Source organism: Diceros bicornis, chromosome X (assembly GCF_020826845.1).
Source record: "Diceros bicornis minor isolate mBicDic1 chromosome X, mDicBic1.mat.cur, whole genome shotgun sequence".
NCBI classification, from domain to species: Eukaryota; Metazoa; Chordata; class Mammalia; order Perissodactyla; family Rhinocerotidae; genus Diceros; species Diceros bicornis.
This window is the reverse complement of record NC_080781.1, coordinates 46,573,839-46,588,112: the sequence shown is the minus strand read 5'-3', so window position 1 is coordinate 46,588,112 and position 14,274 is coordinate 46,573,839. Positions and strand designations below refer to the sequence as shown.

The 14,274-nt window shown below is 45.6% G+C and overlaps 1 protein-coding gene across 2 annotated transcripts in view; it reads right to left on the bottom strand.

Moving 5' to 3' along the window:
- LOC131401018 (structural maintenance of chromosomes protein 1A) overlaps window positions 1-14,274 on the bottom strand; it is a 37,888-nt gene that overhangs the window by 17,795 nt on the left and 5,819 nt on the right. For both annotated transcript variants that reach the window (XM_058535938.1, XM_058535939.1), the window contains 16 exons: window positions 13,826-14,029; window positions 13,494-13,732; window positions 12,585-12,843; window positions 12,358-12,498; window positions 11,446-11,528; window positions 11,082-11,289; window positions 9,906-10,091; window positions 9,635-9,814; window positions 9,384-9,530; window positions 9,151-9,288; window positions 8,221-8,337; window positions 8,008-8,114; window positions 4,899-5,040; window positions 2,575-2,720; window positions 2,330-2,483; window positions 1,179-1,289 (listed from right to left, as the gene is read on the bottom strand). In XM_058535938.1, the coding sequence (XP_058391921.1) occupies window positions 1,179-1,289; window positions 2,330-2,483; window positions 2,575-2,720; window positions 4,899-5,040; window positions 8,008-8,114; window positions 8,221-8,337; window positions 9,151-9,288; window positions 9,384-9,530; window positions 9,635-9,814; window positions 9,906-10,091; window positions 11,082-11,289; window positions 11,446-11,528; window positions 12,358-12,498; window positions 12,585-12,843; window positions 13,494-13,732; window positions 13,826-14,029 (2,562 nt within the window). The remainder of the gene's footprint in view (window positions 1-1,178; window positions 1,290-2,329; window positions 2,484-2,574; window positions 2,721-4,898; window positions 5,041-8,007; window positions 8,115-8,220; window positions 8,338-9,150; window positions 9,289-9,383; window positions 9,531-9,634; window positions 9,815-9,905; window positions 10,092-11,081; window positions 11,290-11,445; window positions 11,529-12,357; window positions 12,499-12,584; window positions 12,844-13,493; window positions 13,733-13,825; window positions 14,030-14,274) is intronic.

The following is a 14,274-nucleotide window of genomic DNA, read 5'->3' as shown; positions in this document are numbered from 1 at the left end:
TTGGCAACAGATTTTAGCTCAGGAAGAATCTTTCCCAGCAAATAAATAAATAAATAAAAGGGATAAGAAAATGTTATAGACTAGAAGAGATCAATTTTACCACACAGACCTCACTTGAATCCTTATTTAAACACACAAACTATGTAAAAATAATTTATGAGACGTTCATGGAAATATAAATCTAAATCTTAGATGATATCACAGTTAGTATTAAAAATTTTTTGGTACAATATTGTGGTTATGTTTTTTAAAAAAAGACCTTTTAGAGATATATGCTGAGGTAATTATGAATGGGAATAATATCTGGAATTTGATTTAAAATAGTCCAATGGGGAGGGGGAAGGGTATAAAAAAACAAGATTGAGCATGTGTTGCTAATTGTTGAAGCTGGGTGATGGGTACCTGGGCTTCATTATACTATTCTCTCTACTTCTGTATATGTTTGAAAATTTCCATGATAAAAAGCTTTTTAAAAACTCAAGTCCCCCTGGGTATAATGATGGATTGAAAAGCATCAGAAACTATTTAGGAGGCTCTTGCATTAGTCCATGTGAGAGGTGAAAGCAGCCTGCACTAGAGAGACAGTGGAAACAGAAAACAGTAGAATTCAATAGGTATTTAGGACGTGGAATGGATAGGGCTTGGTAATTCACTGAATATACAAAGTGAGAGAGGGAGTCAAGGATGAGGCTCAGATTTCTGGTTTGAACCTGTGGCAGGCACTGAGGACAAAAGGCAGATTTGGAGAGGAAGGTTGGGGTTTGAGGTACCTGTGAGACCCAGCATAGAGATGGCAGCTGAAGCCAGGGGAGTAAAAGAGATAAAAGAGATAACCAGGATGAGAGAACGCAAAGTGAGAAGGAAACAGTGCCTAGGACGGAGCCCCGAGGAACACCCAAGGCCTATCTGTTCACTGTACAGGAGCCCGTTCTTTGTGTGCGATCTGGGCTGACTTGTACATGCGAGGAAGGGGAAGACTGGCAGCAGGCAGGGATGGGGGCGAAAGATGTGCCTATGTCTGTATATGGGGTGGGGGGGACCCTGGATCATAACTTAACCCTCCCTCCCTTGCCAGCTCTCCCCTCTTTCCAGTCGTGGTCTCCACAGGGCCTCCAGATGGACTGACCCTCTCTTGGACAGCTGGGAAGATGTCTCCACCCCCCGAGGCTGATCCTCACCTTCAGATCCTCACAAAGGTCACCGTAGTCAATCTCGATGAGGGCCTCTCGTGCATAGATATTGGAAGTTCGCTGGGAACCACTCACTGAATCCTCCCCTTGGGAGCTACCCTGCATAGGCGAGAGGGAGAGTCAGATGGAACAGACTGGCCATGAGAGTGCCCCTCTAGAGGAAGCTGGGGGCTCCTTTGCAGCCTTCAATGTCTCTGAGAAGCACCTCACTAGAAAGCACTTGTGGCAGGAGGACAGCAGCTTGGAAGGCAGAAAGACCTAAGCTCAGAATTAGGCTCTACCACTGCCTAGTGCTGTGATCCTGGGCAAACCATGCTGTCGGATCCCGAGTTCCCTCATCTGTTAACACCGGACAATGCCTGCCTGCCGGCAGGGCTGTGCTTAGGATTCAGAGTAATTATACCACCTGCTACCGTGATGCCAGGCACATTTCCGGTGTTCAAAATATTTTGCTGAATTAAACTGAAACGCTATTTGGGAAGGCGGAAGGGAAAAAGACATGCAGGACTGAGATACATGTCCAGGCCTAAGACAAGATATACGCAAACCTCCTCTCAGCTAACATTCCCCACCTGTTGCTAGCAAGCTTCACTTCTAGTGGATAAAACGCCTTGGCTCCTCTATCACCTAGTGTCCCTCCCTTTCCTATAACTAAGCTTCGTCACCTCTGCATTGCTGATTTCCCTTACCCAACCCTCTCCTGGCCAACTTCCCTCACTGCAGCTAAGCCATCGTCCCTCAGGTCCCCCAGCTTCTGTCTTCCTTTGCTCTTGGCTAATGTCCCTCAATTCCCACTCCTACCAATATCCATCACCTGCTGGAGCCAACATAGCTCAAATCCCTAAGGTTAATGAATGATTTCATCTTCTCTTGGCTTACCTCCCTCACCACCTACTGACACATGGCTCTACCCTCCATTCAACTTGCCTCTCACACCAAGGGTATTACCTTTCACCTCACCTACCTTCACAGCCTCGCTCTGCCTCATCTTCCCTGCATCCCTCCTTATGTCCCTCACAAGCCCCACCCACTATCCTTCTCTCTCTCTCTCACTCACCTGCCCTCACTGGCCACTTTCATCCCCCATCCCTGGTCAATGTTGTTCATAGCCTACTCCCACCACCAGCCGTAATACTCACCTCTTCCTGACTAATATCATCCATGGTGCCCTTAGACAGTGGCAACTTGATGTCCTGCATCTTGCAGGCCTGTAGCAGGTTGTGGCGGTCGCTGCGCTTCTGTTCAAGCTTGGTCTCAATGGCTGTCACCTCCTTCTGTAAATGGGTCATTTCCCTAAGAAGATCCAGGGAGATACATGAGACCCAAATCTGGCAGGCTGCCTGCTCTACCTACTTCCCCCAACCCCAGGCCTGAACCCACTCACTTGTTGGCGCCCCCTAGTTTCTTACGAATCTCCTCCATCTCGTGATTCTTATCATTCACTTCTGACTTCTTGGCCAGGTGCTGATTCTTCAAGTCTTGTAGCTGGGCCATGGTCTCATCTATGATCTTCATGTGTCTTTGCTCCTCCTGGTCCCAGCAGGGGGAACAGGACAAGAAGTGAAGGCTTTCCCCATCTCCCCTTGCCCCCACCCTTTCCACCAGGCGGTTTGTTGGAGCCTCTATCAATGAGCTCTGCTTTCACATACCCCCATCATCCCTTAGGCTTCTTTTATTTTTTGCCAAATTATTTGGATGCCCTCCCCCGCACACAACATTATACAAGTTGCCTGCTGTAGAAAAGTTAAAAGTAAAGCAGAGAGTAAAAACAAATCACTTGTAATCCCACCAGCCAAAGATAACCAATTAACATTGTAGCATACTTCCTCCCAGCATTACTTATAGACAGCTCTACATAGTTAAGACTAGATTGTAATTAAAACTATATTCTAGGGCTGGCCCCGTGACATAGTGGTTAAGTTCAGTGTGCTCTGCTTCAGCGGCCCTGGGTTCATGGGTTCAGATCCCAGGCGCAGACCTACATCCTTCGTCAGCCATGCTATGGTAGCAACCCACATACAAGAAAGAGGAAGACTGGCACAGATGTTAGCTCAGGGCTAATCTTCCTCAGACAAAAAACACAACAATCCTCTACATTCTCACTTAAAATTATATTTGAGCATCTTTTCCACATCAAAACTACTGTCATGATCAATATAACAACATCAATGTTTTTTAAAAAACCCACACAAACAATACTGTGTATTTTCTATGAATACACATATATGAATGTAAAAATATTTAAGTAAATGCCTACAAGGTCTGGAAGAACACACACTACATGGGATCAGCCCAGGAAGAGTAAGGAGACTGGGAATGAGTGGTCAAAGGGGATTGTAGTCTTACTTATAATGTCCTGATTTTTTAAAGGAGAATTTTTATTTTCATTTTTATCTTAAAGTCACATGAAGGGGGCGTATCACCAACTTACTCTCAAATGGCTCATAAAAAATAATATGCACACATAGAGAATGCAAAAGCAAATATGGCAATATGTTAATGACTGATGAATCTTGGTGATGGGTAGTTGGGAGTTCTTTGTATTATTCTTGTAACTTTCTGCTATGTTTAAAAAGACTTCAAAGTCAAAAAGTCATAGAAATGATTCTGGATCATCTAGATGTCCACCTAGGCCTGCCCCAGGATTTTACTGTCTGATCTGCATGTGCATTTAAGATTCTGGGGACACCAAACCATCAGGGTTTAATGAAAAAAACTAACTAACAACAGACATAAGCAGATATAGAAGTCAAATGGTATGTTCAAACCAAGTGAGGACCAAATCACCTCAGGAGGGGGTACTGTGAGGAACAAAGGTTTCACAGGAAGTTAAAGAGAAGGAGTGTGGGAAAAGTGAGTCATCAGACAATACCCAGCGGCACAGCCATGCTCAACTCAAAGGAACTGAGCCTTGGTAGTCAGCAGCACAGGGGCACTGTGAAAAGGGACTCGGTTTCAGCAAAACACCATCATCTGTTGTGCTGAATTATCGTGGTTAATTATAAAATTCAATTTGTAAGTTTGTCCCAGCTTTTGGTTAAGTGTTCTCAGTATGTATGTTTGTATATATTTAACATTAAGGATTTTTAAGGCAACACCGGAGATCTTAATCTTTAAAGTGGGTCTGTATATTACTAAAATTTGAAGACCATTAAACTACAAAAATACTTATATGAATGTAAGATAATTTGCTAAATTCCTAATTCCCAGGGGGCACTGGACAGTTTCCAATATGGAACTATAAATGCTTGTAATAAACATCAACCTGCGTGCATCAACCTGTGTGCCAGTATTTTGGATTTCCTCCGGTATTACTGAGTTAGAGGGGATAAATGTATTCTGAAGGCTCTTGATGGATGGTGCCATACGGCACAAGAATGCTGGTCTCGTGCGTCATGGCCAGTATTAAGCATTATCCTTTTTTAAAAAAGAAAATTGGGTAATGTGATGGAAACAAACTACATCTGATTGTTGCTTTAATTTGCATTTCTTTGACTTCTAGTAAGGCTAAATTATGTGTATATGTTTATGGACTATTTGAATTTCTTCTTGAACTGTGCCACTTATTCATTTTTTCTCCATTTAGGTTTTGGTGTTTTTCTTATTTAGATGAGGGCTTTATAAATTATGGATATTACTCTTCTGTCTATCATATCTCTTCCAATTTTTCCTCCCAGTTTTTAGTTTGTCTTTTCATGCTCTCCTTACCTTCTTGAGCTTTTCTATCTCATTTTCATCCTTTTTCACTGTCTGCTCCCACATGTGCACTTTATCCTGGTCTTCCTTCAGTTGGTTCTTTTCAAAATCCAACTGGATGCCCAAGCGAGTCTTCTGATTTTCAAACTCCAAACTGTGGGGAGAAAGGAGAACCAGGCCCAGGGCATAGGGCCTCAGTTACTGCTGAATATCAGTCACCACTCAGCTCATCCACTTGCAGACACATAAAACTGTCCCCTGAAGCTGGGGAACTAAGTTCCTCAGCCTAGCCTTGTGGATATGGCACAAGGCAGGGGAGATTGGGCCAAACTACATTAATCCCCCTTTAAACACCGGAGGACTCTGTGGCCCCCTCAAGTTCCTAAGACGAGACACAAAAAGGTCCACCTGAACCCACCAGCTATGATAATTCTTATTTATTAAGCTTCTGTGTACTTTACATACATTACCTCTAATCCTCTAATCAATAGCTCCACGAGTAGGAATTATTATCCTAATTTTACAAACGAGGAAACTTGGGCTAAGAGGTAAAAGACCTGGCCCAAGGCCACGCAGCTAGTAAATGGCACATGTGAGACTGGAACCCAGGTCTATCACCAAAACCTGGGCTCCTTCTCCTATGGCATCACTGCAGTATAATGTGGTGGGATAAGAGAACTGGTATCCCAACTCTGCCATTTACTAGTGGTGTAATGTCAGGCAAGTTAGTTATACTCTCCATGCCTCTGTTTCCTCATCTGTAAAATGGAAATAATAATAGTAATTACCTCAGAGTTACTGGGAGATTTTTTTAACGAGTTAATACATATAAAGTCCTTAGAACCATGCCTGGCACACAGTAAGTACTTAGTAAATTTTAGTTACCATCATTATCGCCGGGTATACTGGCTGTATTCAGCTCATATTTGCCCATGGGCTTTGACTCTTTCCAACTACTGCCCCAACGCATGCACCCCTGCACCAAGATTCCAGAACCTCTAAGGGGCAGAGCTTGGGTAGTCAAAAAACATGGAGAAAGTACTAGAGTCCTGCTATTACTCTCCTCCCCATCTCTTCAGAAACTCAAAGAATATGAAATCAGCATACAGACACTAGCAGCCAGGCAGAGCTAACTTCCAACTGCCCCCCACGCCCCCCCAATATGGTGTGACAGATGCTACCAGATGTCATGCTAGCAGCTTAAACCTATTAGTCACTATAATCCAAATGGAATGTAATTAACTCTATAATTTTGAGCTATGTAATTTTAAGTCCAATCTCCCAAGCATGACTCATAAAGCCCTCTGTGATCTGGCCCCTGCTGACCTCTCCACCACCCCCACCTTCCTCCTGACCCCATTTTTATGCTCCAGACATTCAAAACTACTTAGTTTCCAGAACAAGGCATGCTCTCTCACACCTCCAAGCATGCTGTTCTCACTGCCTGGAACTCCCTTCTTCCGTCTGCTGCCCAGCTGGCTAAATCCTACTCACTCTACAGGTCTCCAGTCCATCACTCCTTGTGTGTAAAACCTTTCCTGATGGTTGTGAGCAAGTTCTTAGTTTCTATTACACTCTGTTGAGTTCCTCCCTTTTTGGTGCAGCTGAGTTAATCATTCCACAGCTCATAACACACTTATGATCGCTGTCTATGCAAGACCCTTGTCTCCTTTGGTTCAATCCCTGATTTCCACTCCCATTATCTTCCCTACAGTGAGTATGTACTCCAAAGTGACATACATATCTATACATACATACATATGTATAGGGCCTTAAAAACACATATCCTTGTATGTCATTTTGTTTTTAAATTTACACAAATGCACGGTGTTATATTTATCTATGCTACTGCCTGAAAATCTAGTTCTTGCTTTGAACTGAACAGTATTCCATAGTCTGTATATTCATCACATTTAACTTACACTTTCTTCTAGTGATGGTCGTCTACATTGCCACCAATGTCCCATTAACACAAATTATATACCAAGATGAACAACCCTGAATCTGTCTGTGACTCTCTCTGCAATATATATCCAGGAGTGGCTTTGTTAAATCATAGGGCTTATGTAGACTTATTTTCATCAAATATTGCTAGATTGTTTTAATTTGCATTTCTCTGCTTAGGAATGAGACTGAACATCAATTCACAGTTATCAGCCATTTTGAGCTTCTCTTTCTATGAAACACTAACTATATCCTGTCCATTTTTCTATTGAGTCTCTCATTTTTATTTTTCCTCTTGTTGATTTGCAGTTCCTTGAACATTTCCTCTGTATTTTCTATCTACCCCAAGTACAGCATCGATCACACTGCTCTGAAATTATTGATCTACTTGTCTCTCCCACTACTCCATAACTCCTTAAGGACAGGGACAGTCTCTAATTCAATTCTATATCTCTTGAGCCTAGACTGGGGGTAGGAGAGCAATGAATATTTACTTTATGGGTAATGGGCTAGATGAACTGCTGACTGAGGCCCAGGGTCCAGGAGGTGACCTCCTTGAGAGAGACTGTTGTTTCATCTGTCTTACCCCCATCTCCCTGCCTCCTCCAATACCTAACACAGGACAACTTGGCACAACGTAGGTACTCAAGAAAGGTTTGTTGAACGAAGAATAAACTAAAGTAGGGAAGAGAGGAGAAACTGTTGTTTTGTTCTTACTATCCTTCCAACCTAGAACTTCGTTCCTCCCCTCCTGCATCACCCATCAGGATATTGACAATAATAAAAACTAATATTTATTACTCTTAGTAGGTGCTAAATATTATGCTGAATACTTTATAAGGATTATCTCATCTGATCCACCCAACAACAAATGCCATGAGACAGATATCATTATCATCTCATTTTACAGATAAGGAAACTGGGGCTCAGAAAGGTCAAGTCACTGCCTAAGATAATGAGCTGTGGAGCTAGGATTTTAACCCAGGTAAACCACTCTTAACCACTAGACTATGCCATAAAGGCTCCCTGATGTCCCTGTTCTTTAAGGTCGACCTACAATAAACATCCATCGTTCTAAGAGCTGCTCCCTGCCTTATGATGGCACTTGATTCCCAAGATGTCAAGCTGGGGGCTCAAGGGTATCCCAGTCTCCTCTTCTACCCACACTTCCACCTACCGCTTCTTGGCTATTTCATTCTGTCGCTTCACCTTCTCTTCCTCAAACTCCCGGATGTTGCGCACACCAATCTCCCGACAAAACTCTTCAAAAACCTCATCCTCTACCTGAGGGGAAAAGCAAGGAAGTGCAAAGGCCCTTTGGGTCAGAGTGCTGCTTCAAGCCCCAGTCCTGTCCTGATGCACATGCTGGCATGGCTCATCCCCTACCAACCTGGTTCATCTTCTCCTTCAAGTCTTTCATTTCCCTCTCTCGGCTCTGGATGATCCTCTTGATATCATTGATGCGAGGCCCAAAGTTGGCTAGCTCACTCTCCAGCTTGGACTTTTCCTGCAGGAAACAGGGTTGACAGGGCAAAAGAGACCAGGCTCCTTGAAGGAAAAGAGCCACCCCAAGCACACTGGCCCCATGGACAGGAAGGGACAGCTCTCCACACACTGAGAGAACGTAACTTGGCACTGCCACAGTCCAAGTTCCCTCATTTCTCACTTGAACCATGACACAGCTTCCTCCCTGGCCTCCAGTCAGCCAGTTTCAATCCACAGGGTTGGGCACACGGTAAACATTATTACTTACAGGTCCACGCTGCCTTATCTATAACCCTTAGAATACAGACTTTTTGATTTTAGAAAAAAGTAAAATGATATATATACTGCAGATTATATAACACCTCCAGGGTGGTCTGGGGAAGCACCCAATAATCAAACACGTTAATATACCTAGAAGAGTCCCCCCCATCCCCACAGGGACTGAAATGCCTGTAGCTCACTTTCAATTCACTTTCAGAAAAAGCTCAAATATTTGTTGAATGAATGAATTATGCTAACAATAGCACCTAATATTTACTGAGCACTTACTGAATGTGAAAAATCAATCTAAATACTTGACATGTATTAATTCATTCAATCTCTGCAACGACCCTACAAAGCAGGTATTATTCTAACTCCCACTTTACAGATAAAGATGAAAAAACTGACACTGAGAGGTTAACTTGCCTAATGTCATACAGAGCCAAGACCTGAACCTCTGGCTATCTGACTGGGAGGAGAGAGGGATCTGGGACAAGTTCCCCAACCCCAGAGAAACCTCGGCCAAGAATGTAAGGATGACATTTGGAAAACAGGGCTGAAGGCCAGGCCCCACCTGCAAATTCAGGGCTAGATGTCGTGTCTTGGTCTGTTCTAGGTCACTCTGTGAGTACTTGAGCCGCATCTGCAGTCCATGGGCCTGAGACTGCACCTGACGAAGCTCTGCTTCTTTCCTTTTTGCCTTCATCTGTTCCTGAAGTGGACAAAAGAGAAGGGCTAGGTGGTTAGGTGACCAGCCAGCCTGGGCTCAGGACCCAACTCCTAGGGACAGCGCTGCCCGTGGCTTACTTTCAGCTCCTCTGTCAACCGCTCCTTCTTCTCTTTCAACTTGTCTACCGCTTTCTCATCCCAGCGCCGTGCCTTGGCCTTCAGGTCACTAGCCCCACCAGAGATCACTCCTGACTTCTGGAACAGGGTCCCATCCAGTGCCACTGTCTACACACAGTAAGGAGAAGAGAGAAGAAGAGGGAGAGAAGCTGAACAGAGGAATCTCCACTACTAAGCCTGTCCAGCTCCAATCTGGGCAAAGGAATCCATACCTTGTGGCGCTGGTGGCCTCCAAAGGCAATGCGGCGGGCATCCTCCACATTGTCACAGACAAGCGCATTGCCACAAGCATACTGCAGGGCCTTTTTGATGTGAGGTGGCTCATAGCGAATCACATCAATCACCAGCTTGGCCCCCTTCAGCTCCCGGAGTTTCTCATCTGTAGGTTTCACCTGTGGGAAGAAGCTCAGTAAGTGGCAGAACATGGAGGGCTAGGAGGAGAGGCTTTCTCACACTGCCCTGACCCCATCCCCACCAGCTCACCTCCAGGTAGTCAAGTGGCAAGAAGGTCTCAGGCTCCCCACGCTGCTCCTTGATATACTGAATACAGTCCCGGCCTGTCTTCTCTGAGTCCACGATAATGGCATCCATGTTCTTGCCTAAAACCTTGGTTACAGCAATCTGATACTTCTTTTGTGTGGGCTGGCAGAGGTCAATGAGGCGGCCATACTAAGGAAAGTCAGAAGAGAAAATTGAAGAATGAGGCTTTTGTGAGCTGGCTCAGGAACCCCAATTCCCAGCTTGGAAAGGGAGGCAGACCAGAATCTGTATGAGGAACACAGTGCCCATGCTATGGAGTAGAAGCCTACTCTGGCCCCAAAGCAACAACAACTTCAGGCAGTCATGTCTGAATCCCAAATCATCTTTCTAAACCTCACTTTTACCATTTCACAGACCACTGCCACCCCAGGCACTATGCCAGATACCTCATATACATTATCGCAAATTCTCACAAGCACCCACCAAAATAAACTTTTCCAGTTCACTTCCTTCATGCCCCCCAAACCACGATTCCCTAAGAACTATCAGATAAAGGGTAAGATCTTCAACAGCAGGGACTGAGCCTAATTCATCCCTATAAACTCCCTACCAGTGTCTAAAGGAGAGAACAGGAAACATTTGTGGAACCAAATTAAGTTGAACCCAGGGACAGGATTATAGCAATAGAGGGATAATATTCAGGGAACATGGGTTCTCAGGATTTGGTTCAAGAGGCCAAGAGATCTGATAAAGCCTGGGATGTCCCCACAAGCAAATGAGCTGGTTAGTACATGCCAAGGGAATTCACATGGAAGCCTGCACAGAGCTACCTCCTGGGTGACTAATTCCTGCCTCGTGGCCCCTCCTCCTTCCAAAGGTCTCTCCAGTTTCTCCGCCTCCCACAGAGGAGGAGACACAGCAAGACAAAACCTTCAGGAAGACACAATTGGTGTGATGAAAAAAACATGAGGTTAAGAGTCAGAACAAGTTGGGTTTGAATTGCAGTTCTTCCACTTATAAGCTGTGCTGTGGGCAAGTCATTTAACCTCTCTGAGCCTCAGTTTCCCCAGATGTAAAAATGACATTAGCAATCCTTTCCTCACAGGGCTGCTGGAAAAATTATCTGACAGTGAGCACGAGAGTAAGTGCTCAGGAAATGAGTTCCCTCTCCACTCTTACCACAGAGCCAGGGTACAGGCGCTTGATGCTTTCCATAATCTCTGCCTTTCGCTGTTGGCGACTGCTCTCCTGGCGGTCAATGCGGGCATCCCCCAGCTGCTCCATCACCTGGTTCAGCTCCTTATTGATCTCATCAATACGGCGCTTGGCCATCTCCACCTCTTCTGTCAACTCCCCCTCTAGCTTCTTCTGCTCCTCTAGGGACTGCCTACAAAGTGAGGGAACACAGGGGTTACCTTGGCTGGTGAGAAAATATTCCTGGCTGAGAGGGACTCTGGGGGGTCCTGCCTGGGGAGGGGCAGGACAGGGAGGGTTCATTAAGAACAGGCCTGGAAGTAGGAGGGAAGGTTGCAGAGCCACATACTTGCTAGTTGTGATGTATTCCTCCAGTTTCTCAATCCGCTTCTGATTCTCTTCAATCTCCCTCAGCTTTTGCTTGATCTTGGCCTGTGAGGAAGACGAACATACTCCATCACCAGGGGTTGAGCAAGTTAACTCCAAGACCACAGGGCCCTGGCTTATGCCCCCTACATGCCCATTCATCCAAGAGCCCAACAGCTCAGGACAATCTGTCACTAATGCAGGAGATCTACTAAAAAGCAGACAGACGGCGTTTAGTGTGGCTCTGCCAACTGATGGGGCCTCCCAGGGCCCTATGAGACCCTCTCATAGAGTTCTACCCAGCCCGGGCTATCTTGCTCATCAATCAGGGAGGCTCAAAGCAAGGCAAAGTAAAGCTTTCGGACCTTTCTGCACCTCTGTTTTCTCATCTGCAAAACGTAGGTAACTTCCACTTCACAGAGTACACATTAAGTGCTTAATACAGGGTAGCTATTAATACTAATGCCTACTGCCTTCTTTTAAATACTTAAAAGAAGTGCTTAGCAAAATGCCTGGAACATTGTAGGCTCTTGGGGTACTATAACAACTTTCTATTATTGTTACTATTTTACTATTATTGTTATTAGGAAGGCAGTAAGTGAAGTATACTTGATAAGAGTGTAGGCTTTAGCACGAGACTGCCCAGGTTCATATCCTGGTTCTGCCACTAAATAATGATGTGACCTTAGGCAAATTACTTCACCTCTGTGCTGTAGTTTCCTCATTTGGAATATGAAGAATTAAATGAGCAAATACATTTTGCTCATGAGCAAGTACAGTGCCTAGCACATGGTAAGTGCTTGCTAGATGTTAGCTAGTACTGTCATTACTGTTAAGACTATCATTACTTCCTTTTCTATGGACCATCATCCCTAATCTTGTAACACATGCCCACCTCTGTCTCTACTTTCTTCCGCTCTTCCAGATCCAGCCGGTCCTGGTCGGCTTTCTGGTCTCGATTGAACTTCTCGAGCTCCTGGGCCAGGGTAGCTGCTCTCTTGCTGGCTTCTTCTTTCAACCGGTGGTATTTCTTCACCTGTGTTAGGAACAGGGAAGGAGGACAGGGATGACCAAGTTAGTCCACACTAGCCCAGCAATCTCCCCAAACCCCTCAGCCCTCACCTGATTCTCCTCCAGGGTCAAGTCTCTGCCCTGACTTTGACTCTCCTCTTCCATCCGTTCCTCAAACTCCTGCCGGGCTTTCTCCACTGATAGCATCTCCTTTTCCAGCTCATCCATGTCACCCTTACGCTTCTTGTAATGCTTCTGAGCATTCTGTAGGGACTTCTTGGCTGCTTCCAGCTTCTTGATTTTGTGAGAGGTATTCTCCTTGGCTTTGATGTACTGAGGCCGCTTCTGGTTCAGCTCTGAGTCCTTCTCCCTTTTGCCAGAGGGGAAGGGGAAAACAAGTTAGCCTGTGGGAGAAGGTAGGGTTCCCAGGCTTTTTACCCAAATAAAGGGGGCCTGAGCCCCCCCGCCAGCCTCAGGGAATTGCCTAAAAGAACAAGGGCCTGATGCTCCACAGATCCTCAAAAAAGGGGCAGTCTGACTACTCCCTGAAATCGATGGCTTCAGCCTTGCATTCCAGCCACTCCACAAGGCAAAACTACTACCCCTGCCTCAACCCTAGCCAGGCCAGGGCCCCCAGTAACAACTCCCAAGAACACCGTCTAGTCACTCAGTCATCCCCCATCTGATCTAACCTTTTCAAATTTCTGTCCTTTAAACATCTAGCTCCAGTCTTCCTCTTCTAGGAGGACATTCCCAGCCACCCGTGGCTTCCTCTCACTTGGCAAGGCCATCACTCCTTTTAAGTGCTTCCTCTTCTGAGTATCTATCTACCTAGAGTCTGAGTACTTAAATACTCTGTCTAAAATGCAAGTCAAGAAATACACCTGGTTCTGGCCAAAGCAAGTCAAGGAGAAGACAGAGAAACTAGGACAGGCACTGGACTCCAAGCTCAGAGGAGCCCTAGGGAACAGCACAGTCTCTTGGTTTCCCACAAGTTTCAGGCCCAGGCCTGCCTCTTACTTGATCTCCTTCTCAATCTGCTGCTGCTCCCGCATCATTTTGCCCAGCTCCTTCTTCTTCTCCTTCAGCTCATCCTCTACCTTGTCCATACGCTTCTTGTCCTTCTCAATCTCCTTGTTCTTAGAGGCCAGTTCCTTATTGAGCTTCTCAATCTCCACTTCGTTATGATAAAGCTTAAAGAGCTGCAGCTGTACCTGAGCTCGCACCACTTCGTCCTTCAGGCGCTGGTAGCGGTCGGCCTATGCAGATAGGGGCATGGAGGCAGGGGTGCATCAGCAAGGCACTGGCTCCATTCTGGCCCCTCAGAGCCCAGAGGTAGCCTGGCCACCTACCTCTTCTTTCTCCTGTTTGGCCTCCTTGCGTTCAGCCGCAATGTTTTTTTTGCGATGGTAATTAAACTGCGTGTCCTCTTCAGCCTTCACCATTTCCTTCTTTCGCTTGTCATACTCCTGGGCCAGCTCCCCAGAGCGACTGATCTCTTCAAATAGCGCTGTCCTCTCTTTGGGGTTCTTCATGGCAATAGACTCCACAGCACCCTAGTAAGGGTCAAAACACTCTCCCCACTTAGACCCTAGCCAGCCTACTTCCCCCTACCCACTCCATCATTCAGAAAAAGTTCACTGAACCCCCTCCCCACACTGGGTGCCACATTTCACACTGGGCTTTGAAGACACATTCCCTGCCCTTCGAGGCACACAGGGAACAGAAGAGACCAAAGCAAAGATAACACAGTGTGTTACATGCAGTGACAGAAGTAGCACAAAAAAAGGACTAAATGAAG